The sequence below is a fragment of the Geotrypetes seraphini genome, chromosome 6 (genome assembly GCF_902459505.1).
Source record: "Geotrypetes seraphini chromosome 6, aGeoSer1.1, whole genome shotgun sequence".
Taxonomy (NCBI): domain Eukaryota; kingdom Metazoa; phylum Chordata; class Amphibia; order Gymnophiona; family Dermophiidae; genus Geotrypetes; species Geotrypetes seraphini.
Window position 1 is genome coordinate 245,999,666 of NC_047089.1, and position 20,979 is coordinate 246,020,644.

Sequence of the window (20,979 nt, forward strand, 5' to 3'; positions counted from 1 at the left end):
GACAATTCATAACTGGTCAATAGTAACAAATCGTACTTGCATGTGAGAATTCATACTTGCCTATTCCACATTCAGTCTAGGAAGGAGTGCTGGAAGACCTACTTAATCAATATCTATAACACCCTACTTGAACAGTGTTTGTCGATATTTATAACACCCTACTTGATCAGTGTTTGTCAAGGCTGTGCTAGTGGTTGCTGTCCCTCCCGGGAGGGAAGAGCCACTTCCAAGACTGCTCGGCCGAATGCATTTGGAGCGTGGAATGCTATGTCGAGGCAGTAGTGCTTGGTGAAGGTGTGCATGGAGGACCAAGTGGCTGCGTCGCAGATGTCCCCTATTGGTGTGTGGTGCAGATGTGCCGTTGTGTTGGCTATGGTTCTGCACTGGTGGGCGTTGGCTCCCACCTGCGGTTGATGCTGCGCTTTTCTATAGGTGAAGGGGATGCACTCTTATATCCAGCGCGAGCGCCTGCGTTTGGTGGCCGGAAGTCCTGGTCTGTTTTGGTTGTAGGAGACGAACAATTGAGGCTTGTCTAATCTGCTGCATAGTCAGGGCCCGCATACAGTCCAGGAGGTGTTGCTGAGGTGGCAGTGTGCCTCCCTGTGGGGAGATGTAGAGTGCCGGGAGGCACGCTGAAGCCACCTTCGGCAAGAATCGGGGTTGGGTTCTGGGTACCACCCTGTTCTCATGAGGGAGTGTGTCGGTAGACACGATGGTCAGGGTTTTCCCAGCCAGGAATACGGGATCTGCCTCCCCCAAAGGTTTGAAGGGGTCGAGGTGAGATGATGCGGCACCAAGTTGAGGTCCCATCCGGGCGGTGATGGTCTGGCCGGTAGGTGCAGATTGGACAGTCCCTTCATGAAATTTTGTGATTACTGGATGCCTCGACACTGGTTTGCTGTCTAGGCCAGCGTGGTATGCCGTGATTGCACTTAGGTGGACCTTGATGGAAGTGGGTTTTAGGTCCCCCTGAGATAAGCTCAGTATGTACTGCAGGATGTCCGGTATGGGGCAGGTGTAGGGGTCTCGCTGCGTGTCTGTGCACTGGTAGCGGAACCATCTCCCTTTCAACCCATAGCGTTTTCTGGTTGAAGGTCTTCTGGCTGCCATAAGAGTGTGCTCCACGTCTTGTGGTAGGTTCATCCTCTCATCATCCATGCGGTCAGGGCTAAGGAACGCAGGTTGTGGTGGAGGGTAAGGTTCCCGCGTTGTGTAATGGGAACTGCACTGATTGGGAGCGGGGAGAGGTGGGTGAACTGCTATCCCTTGCCGGAACGGGAACCATGGTTGCAGGAGCCCGAACAGGGCAATCATGATCACCGTTGCTCTGTCCTGAAGAATCTTCTGCAGGACTTAGGGTGTTCCAACTCACAGACAGACCGTCGGGGCTGAGATGGCGATGGGTTGATCTCTTTGCGCAGAAAGTCGAGTATTTTGAGTTCGGTTCGGTTGCAAACAGGTCGATGCTCGGTGTGCCCCAGGTGCTGAAGATCCTCTTCATCGCCGCTAGGTTGAGACACCACTCATCGGGATCCAGCTGGTGGCTGAGTCTTTCTGCCAGGTCGTTCTGCTCCCACAGGAGGTAAGTTGCCTGGATGGGGCATTGAATGGAGTTGGAGAACTCCCACATGTGGCAAGCTTCCTTGCATAGCGAGGTTGACCCTGTCCCTCCCTGTTTGTTGATATAGTGCAAGGCCACCTGGTTTTCTGTTTGGGTGAGGACTGCCCTGCCTGTTTGAAGGTTTCGAGGGCATTCCCTAAGGCCCTGAGCTCCAGTAGGTGGGTAGTCAGAGGTTGGGTACACTGGTCCCAGTGACGTCTGAGGTGCCCTTTCAGAGATCACATGAGTAGTCATGTGTGCTGCACAACAAAGACCGGAGCGTGCTGACGATGAGCTGCTGGCAAGGATGCACTGGGCCAGGGATGTCATGGCGTCGATCTGGTAGTCCCGTAGGACAGCCTTGGTCTGCGTGGTGTTGATGACTGCCAAGATGAACGATATCCCCTGGGTGGGTATCAGGTGGGATTTCATGTAGTTGATGAGGAACCCCAGTTCTTGGAGGAGGGTTATGGTGGTTGACGGGGCTGCCAGCTGTCGAGATAAGATAGGACGCGCACCCCTTGAAGGCGAGGATGTGCCACTGCCACGCACTTTGTGAACGCTCTTGGAGCCGTTGAGAGTCCAAGGGGCAGGACCTTGTACTGGAGGCGTCTGTCTTGGCTTTAGAAGCGACGATGCCTCTTGTGGGCTGGGTGCATGGGATACTAGCCAATACTTGGGCTGTAACAGGGCCAAGACTGTACCCAGAGAGTGCGTTTAGACCTTGTGTATGCATCTGTTGAGCTTACAGAGATCCAGGAATGAGCGTTGTCCTTGTCCATGGTGACGCGGGGGTTCCTGGAGTAGAAACCCCTTGGTGATCTCCTCTGTTCATCACCGCCTCTATTGATTCTGCCGAAGCAGGTCCTCTCCTTGCTGCAGGAAAGTTGGGTCGTCAGATGGAGTGTGCCCCGCCCACTCGGGGGGGGGGGGGGAGTGGAGACAAATTCAAGCCTTCGCAGACAATCTGATCCTGCTGGGCCGGAGGGTGGTCAAGGTTCTGTTTTTGTCTTGGGGAGAAGGCTGCCCTTGGATGCCCCTGCCCCTCGGGCGGTGCTTGTTTGCGTAGCAGTTATGTTACTGTTGCGAGCGCTGGGGCACAGACTGCTGCCAGTGTGGACTGGCTCAGTTGTGAGCTGGAGTCTCTCTTTTATTTTATTTATTTCCTCTCACTGGCCTCCTGATAAAGCTGCATCTGGAACTGGAGCGCAGCAATTCGTGCGCTCAGCATTGCGCCCTCGAAGGTCTTTTCCCCCGTGGAAACCAGGGTTTTTCAGTTCCTTCCCTGACGGGGGTTGGAGGGGGGGGGGTCGTGCTGCCCTGTTTCTCTTAAGCTACCGCAATGTCCATGTATGGCTGCTGCGGGTTGTCGAATCCCTGGGCTGGAAAGATCTGGTACTTCAATCCCAGTCTCCTTGATGTTGGTTGCCCTGAGGAGGGAGTCAGCCAAAACTTGTCTCTGCAGTCCAGGAGGTTCTTGTGGACTGGAATCGCCACTGCCTGCGTGAAGTACTGGTACTGGTAGTTCAGGCCTTGTAGTACTCTGTCTTGGGTACTTGTTGTCCACCCACGTGGATCTTGAGAAAGGCTGTGAGTTTCTGGAGGGACTTGGGGTGAGTCCTCGTTTGTGGGTTTTTGTTTTTGTTTTTCTTTTGTTTTTTTATTTTTATTTTTTAGTAAATATTTATTTATTTTTGTGGGTGGTGACTCGGGGCGTGGCTGGAGGCTGGTGTGTAGCTTGTTCCTCCGTTGCTTGGGTGCATGGCATGCCGCTGGACCGCGCCATGTTGTTGTGCGTGGCTCCCTCTAAAGGGGAGCATTGTGGGGAGTGTAGCCCGCTGAGAGAGGAGTGGGTCAGCAGGAGGATTAACTGTGGCTGCTGGTCCCACCCCTGGTGGTTCGCAGGTTCATGTACTGTTCCACTTGACTGGTTGGGTGGCTCCATGTACCCCACCGCCCTTCTCTGTCCTTCTTGAGAGGGGGGGAGAGCCTGCAGAGAGGGGGCAGGATGCACCCCTTCATCTGTGCCAGTGCTCCTGGCTGCATTTCCCACTGTGCCTGGAGGCAGAGAAAGAGGAGTGATAATGCCTCTTGAGTGGGCTTCTGCTGCTGTACTGCCTATTGTATATTAAACTGTACAGCGCTGCATATGCCTTTCAGTGCTATAGAAATCATGAATAGTACAGAGTCCCTCATGCTAGCTGGAAAAGCACTCTGCCTAGGTTTTATGAAGAGCAAACAGCTTTTTAGACTGAGGAGTTTCAAACCCCCACCTTTGGAGAGGCATGGTCTGACATGCCGCATCTCTGAAGATATCAGCACCCTGCTGAGAAAGGCAGACTCCTCGTTCCCAACATGAGAGGGGGAGGGGGGCGGGGTGGGAAAGGTGTGAATTGTAGACTCTGCAGGACCCCAAGAGGGAAAGAAATATCGAGTTGGTTTTTTTTTTTTTTTTTTCAGCATGTCCTTTATAAGCTGAACTCTGGGGCAGCATGTCTCCTACTGGGGGGAGAGGTCTGCAGGTCCCCTCCAAGGGAAAGAAGCATGGGAGATTCTTTCTCCTTAAATTCAGATTGGGAGGAGGGTGGGGCAGAGCCCTCGGGGCTGCAACAAATTATCAGAGGTTTTCCCAAAAACAAGCAGATAGGACTTACCTTTGAACCCCAATCAGCTCTTTGCAGAGGCTGGCTGTAAGAGGCAGCATGCCGTCTGGAGGGTGAAAGCCCCGATCTGTTGCTTGCAGAGGCTGTGGATTTACGCAGCAGCATGCAAGACTCCTATCGGCTGCCCTGCAGAGGATGTGTACGTGGCAACATGCAGGGATTCATGGAGAGATCTCTCGGTCTGGCGAGACTCCTATCGGCTGCCCTGCAGAGGCTGGTTCTAAGCGGCAACATGCAGGGACTCCTGGAGATATTTCTCTACCGGGCCAAGTGCAGGTGGGGGGATTAGCTGAACCAGGGCATCCTGGAGGCTCCTTGCCACTGTAGCTTGTGGATCCCCCGCTGCTGCATTCTGATGAGGATGGCTGCTGGAGGAAGATTCTCGGGCCTCACTTCTCTTCATGCCCTGCAGAGGCTGGCTGTAAGCAGCAACATGCAGGAACTCCTGGAGAGATCTCTCGGTCTAGTGAGACTCCTATCGGCTTCCTGCAGGGGCTGGCGGCTAGCGACAGCATGCAGGACCTCCGGGAGAGATTTCTCGACCAGGCAAGTTGCAGTCGGGGGGGTTGACTGAGCCAGGATGTCCTGGAGGCTCCTCACTGGATTCGTCTGTGGATCCCCCGCTGCTACGCTCCGATGAGGATGGCTGCTGGAGGAAGATTCTCGGGCCTCACTTCTCTTCATGAAGTCTCTCAGTGCCCTCTTCCTTAGCTTGCGTGCACGTGGTGACATGTGCGCACAATGCAAGCAACACGGAAACCTCGAGCGCCGAATCCAATCAGTGGGCGCACAATTCATGAGGATCCAGTGTGTTCATCCTCCTCCTGCATCCCAGTTGTTTCTTTAGATGATTCAGGCATCTTCAAGTTGATGAGTAGAAAAGTTGTAATGGAGAGCTGTAGAAAAATCCGACCGATGGGAACGGGCGGAAACTAAAGACTGGGGATTAGGGTGAAGCAGGGGGAAATGGGTAGGGCTCGGGCATGCCCAGTGGGGCCCGGGCACTGCACGTGCTCAGAGAAAAAAAAAAAAAAAAATCTCTCTGAGCTATTGGAGAGCTTATCCGCAAATTGGGAGGTGTTGGGACCAGTGTTCCCTCTAAGCGGGCGGGTGTTGTGAGCAAACTTTTTTCACTGTGAGCTAAAAATATCGGGCGCCAGCAAGTTATGAGCCAAATAAATATGTTGCTTTCTACCACAGAACTTCCTTACGTTTGTATGGAATCTATCCCCTTTCAACTTTAGAGAGTGCCCTCTCATTCTCCCTGCCTTAGCTACTAAGTCTATTCCCTTCAGTACCTTGAATGTTTCTATCATGTCCCCTCTCAATCTCCTCTGCTCAAGGGAGAAGAGGCCCAGTTTCTCTAATCTTTCGCTGTACGGCAACTCCTCCAGCCCCTTAACCATTTTAGTTGCTCTTCTCTGGATCCTTTCGAGTAGTACCGTGTCCTTCTTAAAGTACCAGTGCTGGACGCAGTACTCCAGGTGAGGGCGTACCATGGCCCGGTACAGCAGCATGATAACCTTCTCTGTCTCTTCAGTCCAGCATCTGCCCCTTCCATTCACTGTCTGTCTTTCCCTGCCATCTCTCCTCCTGCCCCCCCCCCCCCCACCCCCCAATTTGGTCTAGCATCCATCATCTTCCTTCTGTTCCCCTCATGGTCTGGCATCTCTATCCTTCCCTCCCCCCTGTGGTTTTTAGCATATCTCTCTTCTCATTTCCTCCACTCAGATCTGATCATTCTCTGCTCTCTCTTCCCTTTTCTTCTCTGGTCTTCCTTCTCTATTTTCTGCCTCCATCTAAATTAAATTCTTTCTTACTATTTAGTCCCGTTTCCCTCTTTTCACTGTGTCTACACACAGCTTGTCACCCCTTTCCCTCACCCCTCCATTATCTTACTATTTTCTTCCCCCTTTATTTATCTCCTCCTTCCATCCAGTATGTGTTCTTTCCCCACTTCCATTCAGCATCTGCTCTCCCTTCTCAACTGACATCCATCTGCCTTCTGCTCTCTCTCCCTTCTTCTCACTTCCATCATCTGTCCCCTTCTCTCTCTCTCTCATCTCCTCCATTCCATCATCTGCCCCTTCTCTCTCTCTCTCTCTCTCCCCCCCCCCAACTTCCATCATCTGCCCCCCTTCCCCTCACCTTTGTGGGTCACTTTCTTTCCCCTGAGGGTGGCTCATGTCACAGGGGAAGCTTTGGCCGAGCAGAACCGCTTGATTGACAGTGGAACTTACTTGATTGATGTCGATGCTGGGGCCCGTTGCCGTTTGAAGGAAAAAAAAAAAAGGTGGAAAAAAGGAACCTGTAAAGGCGAGAGGAAGGGAAACCTCCAGGACAGCTGCTTTTTTGCCCTCCTTCAGCGGCAGCTCTGTATGCTTTTAACTTCGGCACAGAGCTGCCCCTAATCAATAGTTTAGCGCGGTTTCATGAGGCAGCCTCGGGGCCTTGGATAGCCGGCCCGCTTCGATGATGCGATGTGGGCCGGCCTAGCAAAGGCCCCGAGGCTGCCTTATGAAACCGCGCTAAACTATTGATTAGGGGCAGCTCTGTGCCGAAGTTAAAAGCATACACAGCTGCCGCTGCTGGTCTGGAGGTGCGGAGACAAGGCAGGAGGCAAACGCGGTGGAAGGCAGGAGTCCCGGCGAAGGCAGGAGTCCCGGCACAGCGACTGCAACAGGAAGTTGCAAGTCAGCTGACGCCGGCCTTTCGTTGCGGCGGGGACCGAATCCTTCGCGGACCGGCAAGATTTTGTTTGCGGACCGGCGGTTGAAGAACTGTGCTCTACACTGTGTGCGCTGTGACGAGAAACTTGTGCGCTGCGAGGTAATATTTTGTGCGCCAGCGCACCCCAGCGCAGCTTAGCGGGAACATTGGTTGGGACAACACCCATATGTGGCTGACTATCCTGCTTGTCCTAGGAGAAGTGGTATTTAGGGGGAAAGGGCAGCTCTGAAGGTGTTCAAGAAGTTCTAATTAGTGGTACTACTTAGCGTAGGACATTGCTGACCTTTCAGGTTGCTGTCGTCATCCAGGTAGGTGTTAGGAGGAGTTGTGTTCTGCTCATTGTCCCTTGTCCACCGTACATTGGAACATGCTGTATCCAACTTTAAGAGAAAATTTTTTTTCCCCCCTTTTTTAAAGATGCTGCTTCTAGCAAAGGTGATGCGTGGAAAAACAGGGAACCGGCCCAGGGGAATGCGGACGGAAAAGCAGAGATCGCAGCTGCTTTGGGAAGTGGAACGAAAGCCATCGTTGACATGGCACGACGCAAAGGGTAGGAATTTCTCTTGCTTGAGTAATTATGTTGAGGGCTCGAAAGAGCAGTTTCTGAAAAAAAATCCTTTCCCCCTTCCTTTCGCGCTTTGTCCTCTCCTCCTCCTCTGTCACTTCGTTGCGTCTTCCTGCTTTCCTTCACGCTGATTCATCTTTTTATCGTCCTCCCTTTCACTTTCTCATGTACCATACGTCACTCTCCTGTTTTCATCCTCCCTCTCTCGCTGTCTGTTCAATTAATTGTTCATTACTTGTTCACATCTCGTTGCAGTGAAGTTGTCTGCTTACAACCACTTACTTTCACACAGTGTCCCGCACACCTTTTGGCGCCGCGGCACACTGAACCCGGTGCTGCGGCCGGTAGGCGTCCTGAAATGCACACACATCGTCGCACTGACATCACGTGCATGTGTGATGTCATTATGTCAACTTCTGCGCATGCACGGAAGTCCTCTGGCCGCAACCCTGAACTTGTCACTTCACTGATGGGGGAGCCTCGAGGAAGGAAGGTGCGGGGAGAGGAGGAGAGAGTCATCGGGGCGGGCTGGCTGCCTACAGGACAGCCTCTCATTGCGAGAAGCACGTCCTGTAAGCAGTCAGCCAGCGCCTCTCCACCCACCTGGAATCTGACACATACTGCACTCACTGCCTTGAGATCAACTTTTGAGGACCTGGAAATGATGGAGGACCTGGGGGTGAAGGAGGTCGGGGGCTCGGGGGCTGTGAGAAAAGGGGGGGAAGGGATGCTGAATAGGGGGGAGGGGAATAGTTTTTATATCAGCATTTTTTTTGTTAAAACCTAAACCTGAGTTCCGGGCCAGATTTTATGCTGAAATCGAATTTCAGTCTGCCTCTAACAGTACCTAATGGGTTTACCTTTTCTCACTCGCCCTTTCTTGACCCCCCCACGTCAATTTTTCTGCATTTACCAAATGATCAAAGCTGCTGGCTTTCCTCAGTTGTTTTATTTTTCAAAATATGAATGTATTTCTCCCTGTTGATGGAAAGTTAATCCCTGTTCCTCCTACCTCCCTTACAAATTCCACCACCTTGCCTTAGTTTAGTAGATGTACTGGAAACGTAAACCCACCCCCTGAGATGAACATCCTTATCGACCCTCTTGGCTCCATCCAGATAGCGCTGTGAACACTGAATAGCCATGAGTAATTTAAATTCTAGTTACAGAATTCGAATGCTGACCCATAAACTTCTTAATTTAATTAGAGAACTGATCTAAACACCTTTATTAATGTCATTTCTCTGAGGTTCTTAACCCTTGCTACCAGCCTTTTGGCTTCGTACTTTAAATATCCAAAGGGATAGTGATAAATGCTCATGGAAAAAAAAAACATGTTTCTTGTATTGTATAAATACAAAGAGATCATACTTGCTCACTAATATTCCCTCATGTGTTGTCATTCCCTAGCTCCCCCTTCATGACCATCCCCCAAGGACCCTGGCATGGCATGAGCACATCTCATTGGTATTTTTCTGTTTCCCCCTGGTTCTGGGTGTGTCTGGCACCATAAGAACATAAGAATAGTCTTACTGGGTGGTCCATGTAGCCCAGTACCCCGTCTTCACGGAGGCCAATACAGGTCACAAGTACCTGGCAAAAACCCAAATAGTAACAACATTCCATGCTACCGATCCAGAGCAAGCAGTGGCTCCTCCCCATGTCTGTCCCAACAGCAGACTATAGACTTTTCCTCCAGGAACTTGTCCAAACTTTTTTTTTAAATGAGCTGTGTTAACCTCTCTTTCCACATCCTCTGGCAATGCGTTCCAGAGCTTAACTATTCTCTGAGTGAAATACTATTTCCTCCTATTGGTTTTAAAAGTATTTCCTTGTAACTTTGAGTATCCCCTGCTGGAATAAAAAAAATCAATCCAGTTGTACTTGTTCTAAACCACTCAGGATTTTGTAGACTTCAGTCTAGAGAATGACATGGGAACTGTTTCTTTTTATACTTTAATAAGTTCAAAATAAGATCATAACTATTCCAGGATCAGACAGTTTGTGGAGACGGGGCGGGGACCGAGCTGACAGGGCAGAGACAGGGACAAATTTTTTTCCATATGTCATTCTCTACTTCAATCATATTTCCCCTCAGTAGTCTCTTTACCAAGCCCCATCCCTTTTGTCATCTTGGTCGCTCTACTTTGAACCTTTTCTAACAAGAACATAAGAATTACCTTACTGGGTCAGACCAATGGTCCATCAAGCCCTGTAGTCTGTTCTCACGGTGGCCAATCCAGATCCCAAGTACCTGGCCAAAACCCAAGAAGTAGCAATAGTTCATGGTACCGATACAGGGCAAGCAGTGGCTTCCCCCCCCTGTCTTTCTCAATAACAGACTATGGACTTTTCCTCCAGGAACTTGTCCAAACCTTTCTTAAAACCAGCTATGCTATCTGCTCTTACCACATCCTCTGGCAACGCGTTCCAGAGCTTAACTATTTTCTGAGTGAAAAAATTCTTCCTCCTGTTGTTTGTAAAAGTATTTCCGTGTAACTTCATCGAGTGTCCGGTAGTCTTTGTAATTTTTGACGGACTGAAAAATCTTTCCACTTGTACCCATTTTAATTCCACTATATCTTTTCTGAGATAAGGCAACCATAAATTTCCTTGAAAAGAAAGACAGATTTAAGTTACCGCATGCAGTATTTATGTATAAAAAAAAGTACATTAATCTCGGATGCTTTATTTTATTTTTTCACCACACCTACTTCCATCCTATTTCTTTATGGTAAGAATTTCCTGAACCGGCTTCATTAATATAGACTTATTCACTAATTTCTTGATTAAAAAGAATAACCTATGCCAGCTTTGGTTGTGTCCCCCCCTACACATGTGAAGTTGAGATTCTGTTTTACTTGGATGAATTTTGCAGTTGGGAAAAACAGCTGACTTGGGATCTGGATCCTGCTGGAATCGTATTAGTGCAGATGGGAAGTCTTGTTTCAGCTGGAGAACAGCGAGACGGATGCTTAAATGTATTTATTTTTCTCATCATAATGCGTTTGCATTTTTTGTTGTTGGTTTTTTTTTTCTTCATTTGCAGTTTGCTGTTGGACAAAAAAGCCAGCAAACTGGCAGTGAAAGCAGAGGATGGAAGAAACATGAATTCAGACTTTGATGCCCAAAGCGTTCCCTGCTCTGACAGGTGAGGGATGGGTAATCTTGTCTGTGGGTTTGGAAAACGTTTTCCAACTGGAATTTCGCCTTCGGAATTAGATGGTTTTGTCAGTCTGCTTAGGTGAGTCTCTTCATAAAGAAGGTTAATATATCCCAAGAAATGAATAAGCCTTTTGTTCAAATAAAGGATGCCTCGTTTACTTGGATTTTTTTCTTTTCAGTCATCTCTACTGGACTTTATTTTTTGCCTCTCTCACACTGTACAACCATAACACGCCACCTCAAAACACCCCCAACCCCTCCCCACCATCCATTTATGCAGTAGTTAACCAATAACTGGGCATAACAGTAAAATGACACACTGATAACTTCCCCACCTTTGGGTCTGATGCTGAAAACTCCAGTGTTAGAGGCAAGAGGACACTTCCCGTAGTGCACAAAAATCACTGAAAACTATTTATCATTTCTACAGCGCTGTATATTTTAACATACAATAGACAGTCCCTGCTCAGAAGAGCTTACAAATCTAATTTAGACAGACGGGACATCTCAGGGTTGGGGGAGATTATGGTAAAGGAAATGATACAGTGGGTCTAGGTACATGACAGCAGTGAGTGGGAGTTGAAAGCATTTTCTGAAAAGGGGTTTTTTTAAAACGTGGATTTGAAGACTGCTAGTGACGGAGCATGACGTATGGATTCAGGCAGCCTGCTCCAGGCACACGGTGCGTCAAGAAAGAAGGGACGGAGTCTGGAGTTGTCGGTGGAGGAGAAGGGTACAGATAAGAGGGGTTTGCCCGATGAACGGAGTTTAGGGGGAGATAAGTGAAGAGAGATATTGGGGGGGGGCTTCAGAACGAATGCACTTGTAAGTTGGCAAGAGGAGTTTGAACTGTATTCGGAAATGGGGAGCCAATGAAATGACTTTGAGGAGAGGGCTTATGAGAGAACTGCGGCTCTCGTGGAATGAGTTATGCAGCAGCATTTTGAAGAGGTGAGAGACGGTTGCGCAGGAGCCCCCCCCCCCACTTCCCCCCATGGCTAAAGCAAATGGGATAGAAATTTCCGGTATATGCGCACTAGTAAACTGAAAGCACGGGGGAGAAATGCCACTGCCGCACGCGCACAGAGACCGCACTCTCCGTGAAAATCCTGTGGGCGCATGCCAGGCAAACCAGGAAGTACAAGAGCACATTGGCTGTCTTCCCCCACTCCATGAAATATAAGTGCACCCCTCTCCTCCCCCCCCCCCCACCTCCCTTCCTAGAGATTCACATCAAACAAGCGCCAATGTCTGACCTCATCCCTGGCTTTGCTCAGACTTGCAGACATGTTTTTTCTGGTGTCAGGTCAAAAGCGCGCCGGGACAAAGGCACGCCCAGACAATTGAGCGTAGCGCGCACCGCTCTAAATTACTGTTTTTAGCGCTCCGACGGGGGAGCATGGGGGGGGGAACCCCCCACTTTACTTAATAGACATCGCGCCGCGTTGTGGGGGGCATGGGGGGTTGTAACCCCCCACATTTTACTGAAAACTTCACTTTTTCCCTGTTTTTAGGGAAAAAGTTAAGTTTACAGTAAAATGTGGAGGGTTACAACCCCCCAAACTCCCCACAACGCCGGCGCGATCTCTATTAAGTAAACTGGGGGGGGGCTCCCCAACAAAACCCCCCATCGGAGCCCCTAAAAACTGTAATTTAGAGAGGCGCAGTGGCGCGCGCTGCGCTCAATTGTCGGCGAGCTTTTGTCTTTTGCGCCGTTGTCTATACCGTTTTTCCCCCCCCATTATTATCAGCATTACAAGGTGCACAGACTTCTTCCTTTCAAAAGGAGCTAAAAACAGGCAATTTTATCTTGCTATTCTTTCACCTCTGACCTGAGAAGGCAGCCTTTGAGATGAGTATGTTGGGTTTTTTTTTCCACAATTATGAAAAGTTGGGATGATTTATGGAGACTTTTATAAAATTGAATCTACGAAGGGTGGTGGGGGTGCAGATAGTGGATACGTTTTGACTCCGTGCGTACGTTCTGATGATGCGTTCCAAAAACTAATACCGTGTTTCCCCGAAAATAATACACTGTCTTGTATTAATTTTAGGCTCAAAAAAACTACACTAGGAGCTCCTTTTACGAAGGCGCGTTAGGGCCTTAACGCACGGTAGCCGCTACCGCCTCCTCATGAACAGGCGGCAGTTTTTCGGCTAGTGTGCATTGAAAACGCTAGCGCACCTTCGTAAAAGGAGCCCTAGGTCTTATTTTCGAGGTATGTACTTGATCATCCCTCCCTTCCTCTCCTTCACCCCAATTCTTCCTCTTTCCTTTCTCTCCCCCATGTGCAGAATCTTTCCTCCCCTCCCATCCCTTCTGCAGCTGGACCCTTGAGCGAGCACCTCCTCTCCCTTGAGCACTCGCACCTGCCACGCAGCCGAATCCCCATCCTTCCCTCCCTCCCATTGGAACACGGCCGCGAGCCCTACTTAGCTCCCTAAGCAGCGTCGGGCCAGCAGCACTTTAAACAGGCTGCTTCGGCCTTGTCCGCCCATGAACTCTGTCGCGTTACTGATGATGTCATCAATAACGTGGCACAGTTTACGGGCGGAAAAGGCCGAAGCAGCCTGTTAGAGTGCTGCCGGCCCGACGCTGCTTAGGGAGGTAAGTAGGGCTCGTGTCGGGTTCCGATGGGAGGGAGGGAAGGATGGGGATTCGGCTGGGTGGCGGGTACTCGGGGGAGGGGGTGCTCTCAAGGTTTCTGCTGCACAAGGGATGGGGATGAGGGAAGGGAAACTGCCGGCGAATCCTGGGACTAGGGCTTATATTAAGACCTATCCCGAAAATCCTGCTAGGGCTTATTTTCAGGGTAGCTCTTATTTTCGGGGAAACACTGTAGTGAAGTAGGGGAACAGGGACTCTCTTGTCTTTCTGCCTAGTTATTTGCAAGTGTTCAATTGTAGGCCTTGTTTTTGGCTCGTCCTTGGATTACTTTTTGTGAATTATTCACTATTTTTGGGGTGACGGGACAATTGTGCGCCAGACACCAGCACGCTGACAATCGAGCGCTGACAGTTTGTCACAAGACACCAGCATGCCACGGGAAAACTTAGTTTTAAAGAGCTCCGATGGGGGTGTGTGGGAGGGTGCAACCCCCCCACATTATAGAGAAAACGGAACTTTTCCCGAAAAAATTGGAAAAAGTTCTGTTTTCTCTATAATGGAGGGTTCCAACCCCCCCCCCCCCCCAACAACAGCGCGAACAGTATGCAGTAAAGTGGGGGGGGGGTCCCCCCACACACCCCGTCGGATCTCTTTAAAACTAAGTTTTCCCGTGGCGCGCTGCTGTCTTGCGCTGAATTGTCTGCCCTCCATTGTCAGCGCGCTGGTGTCTCACTCGCGACTGACTATGAACCATTTTTGGCCTATGTTTATTTGTCAATGTTATGCTTGGAAATGAATAAAGATGATATATTTAAAAAAAAAAAAAAAAAAATAGTGAGAGGCCCATTATCAAGTTTCAAGTTTATTTCACTTTTGATGAATCGCCTATTTCAAATTTCTAGGCGATGTACATAATACAATAAAAATACTTTAACATAATAACAATAAAATCCAATAATGACTAACATGAGGGATAGGAAAGGGGGTAGAGTTACAATCAGGGTATAGGAAAAAAGGGAAGTACAAAAGGTAGGGTAAAAATTATTCAAAGCACGCTTCGTAAATATTAATTAAGTCAGAATTGAGAAATTTAGTATTTTAGAGATCAAAAGCATCCTTAAATAAGTAAGTTTTAAAAAACTTTTTAAATGCTGAAATGTCACGTTCTATTCTAATATACTGGGGAAGGGAATTCCACCATTGTGGACCTGCAACAGTAAACATATCTGCTCTTCTCGTTCCAATGATATTATATAGTTATCAACGAACTCCAGGTGTGTGCATCATTGAAGTATGGTGAATTTTTGATCCGGTGGTTGTCACAGATACGTTTTACTGGGAATGAGGTTGGTTTTTAGAATGTAGTACCATTTGATTTTGTTTGGGAGTGGTTTGTAAGTTTGGTTGCGGTGCTTGCGGTGGCACACAGGTTTTGGTGAGAGTCCGTTTGGTGCATTAGGCCGTGCTTTTGAGATCCATCAGTCGGGGGCGCAGATGCGGGTCGTTAAGGAGCTGAGTTTGTAAAGAGGAAGGTTAAACAATTTCTACCCTTCAAATGTCGGCTAATAAATTACAGGGTTACAATAGCAAAACTTCTGTCTTAGAGCCGTTAGGAGTAGACAAGTAACAGATTCTTTTCTTCAAAAGCCGACTAATAAATCGCAAAAACGTAGTAGCAGACAGCTGAGAAAAAGTTTCTTAAACTGAAACCGGTTTACACACCGTCACAATTGGCCCACCAGAGCAACTCCACATTGTAACACCAGCCATGCAGAAAGTCATCGCAGCAGCTTAGGAATTAGACGCGCATCGAAGCTTTTACCGTCGTGGCCGGAGTTGTTTTTTTTTTTTTTTTTTTTTAATTTTTAAAGCCTAACGCAACTTCATAAAAGGGGGCCATAGATAGACATAATACAATGTGGGAGCGTATGGTGCGGTGGTTAGAGCTACAGCCTTAGCACCCTGAGGTTGTGGGTTCAAATCCCGCACTGCTCCTTGTGACCTTGGACAAGTCACTTAATCCCCATTGCCGCAGGGACATTAGATAGAGTGGGAGCCCACCGAGACAGTTAAAAATGTTTTGAGTACCTGAATAATTAGTAATCTGCATAGAATTGTAGGATGTGCAGAATATACCTTGCGATACCAATTTTTGAACAGAAATGTATCTCAAAGATAGGCAGGAAAATTCATCATGTCATATGGCAATGGCTCAGACACTTTGCAAATAGCAAACCCGTCGGTAAATTCAACACGATGGGAATTTTAATTTGAGAAAATATGCAAAAGTGTTAATTGCAGTTTGCATAGAAGACAGATGACTTGAACAGCACAGCCAAAATACTCCTGAAAAGAAGCCAAAAATGTACAGTAATTATACTGTGAAACAAACTGTCTCCAAACATCATAGTGTGACAAACTTTTCTCTTAGAGCTGTTAGGGGGAGACGAGTGACTGGAATAAAGCATGAAAAAGGGGATGGAAAAAAAATGCCTAGAAGGTCCATCAGACCTTCTGGAGTATGAGTTTGGCAGGATCTCTGCTACCAGCGAATCTTTCAGTGCAGCTGAGAAACAAAATTCACTCGGTAGCTCCGATCTGGTCACATCTGGTGGAGGAGATTAGTGTCGGGGCTGGATTTAGTCCCTGAGCACCCACAGGCAGTGGGAAAGGGGAGAAGGAGGTGCTTTGAGCCTGCCATGTGCTAATTTGGGAGAGGGAAGAGGTGCCCTTTTCAGAGCTAGATGCACTGAAGTCAGCGATCGTCGCTAAACCAGTTTGGCAGCTTTTAATAAAGATAGCATTTGCCGACCCAGTGCACACTACGTGCTTTTGACTTGATCGCCCATTTTCCGATCCGGCCATACAAATTAGCTATTTAATATTAAAACGCCATGCAAACTAGCCGAGTGATTGATGCGCTAACATTGCTTGGTGATGCACAAAAAAAGGAATGGGTTTTAGCGATCTAAAAAAAAGCCCTTTTTGTTTAATGGGCACAGATGTTGTGTGTGTTTTACAGGAGCAACCAAAACAAAACTGCAGACTGTGTACAAGATGCAGGCAAATTTTAATATGACAAGAACACAATATATAAAACCCTTTTACCAATAAAGGGACCCGACACGGTCCGTGTTTCGGACAAACCTTCATCAGGGGTCCATGGTAAAATAGGGGGGCTAAAAAATGCCACAAAAAAAATTGAAGAATCTCGACGGGATGCCTGTGTGTATCAAGTTTGCCAAAAAAAGCCAACAGCAGTAAACAGGCATCCCGTCGAGATTCTTCAATTTTTTTTTGTGGCATTTTTTAGCCCCCCTATTTTACCATGGACCCCTGATGAAGGTTTGTCTGAAACACGGACCGTGTCGGGTCCCTTTATTGGTAAAAGGGTTTTATATATTGTGTTCTTGTCATATTAAAATTTGCCTGCATCTTGTACACAGTCTGCAGTTTTGTTTTGGTTGCTCCTGGCTGATTTTTTTCTGCAGATCTTTTTTGGATCCCCTTTTTTTGTTGTTGTGTGTGTTTTACACACACACACACACAGCCTCATTAAAAAGAAAAAGCCTTCCCCCCTCCGCTGAAGATGGCCCTCTTTGACGTCCCCGTCCCCCCAATGAATAGCACCAGGGACTGTCCCACCACCACCATCAAAATTCAGCAGGAGGGATGCCCACTCCCTCCTGCCATGCTGACCCCTCCCTCCTAACAAGAATGTCCACTCCAACCTGCCACAGGATCTCTCACTCTGACTCTCTCTCTCTCTCACTCACTCACTCACACACTTCATTTTCAGAATGATTAGGGGGTGCTACATCCATCATAAATTATTCCTCTTTGAACAAATGACTTGTGGCGTGACAGGGGGAAGGGCATGAAGAAGCCCATTCTGAGCGCTACCACCGCTGCTGTTTTGGAGGCTTCAGAGGTATATAAAGCTCACAGTGGGAGGGTCAGTGGGATTCCGAGGTAGGGCTTATATTAGGACCTACCCCGAAAATCATGCTAGGGCTTATTTTCAGGGTAGGTCTTATATTCGGGGGAAACGCGGTATGTGCCTGAATTTTATAGTATGCATCTAAACCCCCCCCCACACACACACCCATCATCATTAGTTGTACACTGGGTTTCAGGAGGTGTCGGCGTGAAGCACGAAATTAGATGCAGCATCCATTCTCAGCTAATATTCTATAAAGGACGCACTGTGCGGAATGCCTTTTGCAAAACGCTAGTTTAGCGCAGATGTTCTCGCTGTCTTAACACTGGGTACCATGAAAGGTATTGGCGGGATAGAAGACACCAATGTAACGTAATCCCCCCCCCCCCATTTGAGGGTAACTTCAGACGCTATGACTGGTGGAATATTTTGGGTAGAATAGAGGCGGCATGGAGATGGACACACATAGGGACTCTCGTATGTTTAATGTACGTCTAATAGCGTTATAGAAATGAGTTGTGGTTGTCCTACAAAGGGCGTTAAAAGTTACCTATCCAAAATTAAGATGCTAAGCTTAATATATTATAGAATGCTAGCATAAGTCAGCAATTAGGCCCTTAAATTTAGGTGTGATCATTTTACATTTGTTCTATGACAGGTGTAAATTGGGGTATACATTCCGTCACAAAGGACCAATAGGAAAGACAATATGCTGGGTTTGAGCGGGACCCATAAGGCAAAGTGAAGAGAATCCTAATTTGCACGTCATTTACGTAAGATTGTAAACCCAAAGAGTAACAGCATTCCAGAGCTGAGCTTGTGATGTCATAATGCCTCATTCCACCAATCTCAGCAGTGATGTCACAATGGCTTGACTGTCCTATTCTTGCCTCACATAAGAACATAAGAATTGCCATACTGGGGCAGACTGAAGGTGTGGCTCACGGGTAGAGCTGCTGCCTCTGTGACCCTGGGCAAATCACTTAATCTTCCAGTGCCCACTGCTTTGGATGCCAAAGCCACAAAAAGGAAGTATACAAGTCCCCATTCCCTTCCCTTATTAACAACATAAAAATAGCCTTACTGGGTCAGACCAATGGTCCATCAAGTCCAGTAGCCCGTTCTCACGGTGGCCAATCTAGGCCACTAGTACCTGGCCAGAACGCAAGGTGTAGCAATATTCCATGCTACCAATACAGGGTAAACAGTGGCTTCCCCCATGTCTTTCTAAAATAAGACTATGGACTTTTCCTCCAGGAACTTGTCCAAACCTTTCTTAAATTGAATATTAGCATATATTTAGGTTCCCTCATTTATATCTACCATATTTATTTATTTGAGTATGAGTGTGAGGGGGAGGAATCAGCACAACGAGGCAGATTATCAGTTATGTGGGGAGGGGGCACTGAATTGGTCCACAAAGGGACCTGCAACCACTAAGGCCAGATGTCACGGTGGACAGCGATTATCTTGAGGTGAGCAACTCCATCTTGATCGCTGCAAAACGAGTTCAGTTCTAACACGATATCTCTAAATTGTAGCCTTACTACAGGAGTTTTTTTTTTTTTTTTAAAGATTCTTGCCTCAAGACATTCACCGTGACATCTGCTACTTCGAACCAGATCCCTGGTCTCGCTAATTGGCCCCGGAAGACTTTAAAGTAAGCCATTTAACGAAGCACCCAAGGGAAAGGGCACAGATCTGGCATCAAACCGCAATTGCTCAAGACAAAATGCATTTTTTTAGAAATTTAACAAAGCATCACTGTGATGGCTGAACCGTGACATTGATACACACGCAGCAGCCTATCAATTATTTTAAATCCGCTTCACCAGATGTACAAAAGGACCAGACTGTGTTCTGGGTTTTGAAGTCACTCTTGTTCATGCTTTCGATCCCTGTCATAAGAACATAAGAATAGCCTTACTGGTCCATCCAGCCCAGCATCCCGTCTTCGCGGAGGCCAATCCAAGTTACACGTACCTGGCAAAAACCCAAATAGTAGCAGCATTCCATACGGAATCCCAAAGAATAGCAAGATTCCGGAATCCCAAAGAGCAGCAAGATTCTAGAACTCCAAATAGTAGCAACATTCCATGCTACCAACCCAGGGCAAGCAGCGGTTTCTCCTATGTCTGTCTCAACAGCAGTTTATGGACTTTACCTCCAGTAACTTGTCCAAACCTTTTTTTTTTTTAAAGTTCAATAATGTTTATTCGTTTTATGAATAAAATACAGAACGGAAAAACTACTACAATGGGTAGTAACAATGAAAAGAGAATACAGAAGTGCAATGGATCAATTCAAACACACATCAACCAACAAAGGAAATCAAATACAACAAATAGTTGGTAATAAAAAGGCAATCATTTCAATAAAGTAATAACCCAAGGAGAATAGATGGGACAAAACAGATCAAATATGAGGAGAGAAAGAAACATCCAGCAAAAGCTGCCAATTACGTTCAAAAGAGTGCAAAGTTCTGTTTTTTAGAGCAGCCGCTCTTTCATATTTAGCTGTGACACAAAGCATATTCCACCACATGGAGTAAGTTACTACTGACACATTCTTCCAGTTCCGTAACACCAGCTTAACAGCCAATTGTAACATCAAATTAAGCAATTTAGAGTCAGAATCAGATAACTCTTGGTCCATAGCATGTGAGCCAAGTACAACTATGGCAGGTGTAATTGAAACATCTATGGAAAAGGTCTCGCATACTTTATTCCATATAGAGTGCCAAAATGGTTGAATCAGAGGGCACTGAAAGAGTTGATGCAGGAAGGTACCTTTATCTTTTGTACAAGACCACCAACCATCCATCAGTGGTGATATCTGGAGATCAAACTCCCAAGTGTGTTCCGTGCCCTGAGGACGATGAAAGAGTGTAGTCTGTAGCCATCAGTACCATTTAGATGCACACCCTTTAACAGCATGGAATTGAGAGCATTTGGTTAGTAAATCAGGAGAGTCAGTAGTGAGAGGAAACGTGCGCATATGGGAAGATATACAATGAACCAATTGAATCCAACGAAAGTGGTGTGTACTACCAAGCTGATGTCGTTTCTGAAGCTGAGAGAATGACAACCAGGAAGTGTCATCACGAAGGTCCTGAACTGTCCATATACCTGACCTCATCCATTCGGTCCAGTGTATAAGTTCATTGTGAATGCGAAAAGCCGCGTTGTTCCACAGGGGGGCATGAGTGGTTGAGCCCCAAGGGTGCATCAGATGTTTTTCAACAAGGGCAATTATAGTTTTCGCACTATGAAAAATCGGGTTGGCAGACTTAGGGAGTTGTTGGAAAGGCAAAAACTGTAAAAGTTGATCCACAAGGCACGATGATTCCCAAGAGAGCCAGATTGGTGAGTAATCAATAGGAGCGGGTAAGATCCAATATGAAGTTTGCTGCATGATAAAGGCGATATGATACAAATGGAAGTCTGGGAAGCTGACTCCTCCATGTTCCTTGTTGGCTTTAATTTTGGTCAGCGATATTCGCGGTGGTTTAGAGCGCCAGAGGAAAGAGATTAGGAGTTTCTCAACTGTTGCATAGAAGGCGCTGGGAAACAGGATAGGTATCATATTTAAAAAATATATGATCTTGGGAGCAATCATCATCTTTATGGTACTTAATCTACCCCACCACGATAGCCGCAGGGGGGTCCAGCGAGAAAGAAGATCTTTATCCATGAAGGTTATCTTGCT

The 20,979-nt window shown here is 47.5% G+C and overlaps 1 protein-coding gene across 6 annotated transcripts in view; it reads left to right on the forward strand.

The window, feature by feature from the left end:
- Nucleotides 1-20,979, forward strand: part of SYTL5 (synaptotagmin like 5) — a 241,745-nt gene that overhangs the window by 140,068 nt on the left and 80,698 nt on the right. For 5 of the 6 annotated variants that reach the window (XR_004539868.1, XM_033948647.1, XM_033948648.1 and 2 more), the window contains exons 6-7: nt 7,411-7,543; nt 10,608-10,709. Coding sequence is in view for 5 of the 6 variants with exons in the window: in XM_033948647.1 (XP_033804538.1) it covers nt 7,411-7,543; nt 10,608-10,709 (235 nt within the window). In the remaining variant the exon portion in view is untranslated. The remainder of the gene's footprint in view (nt 1-7,410; nt 7,544-10,607; nt 10,710-20,979) is intronic. The other variant, XM_033948650.1, reaches the window with a different exon arrangement.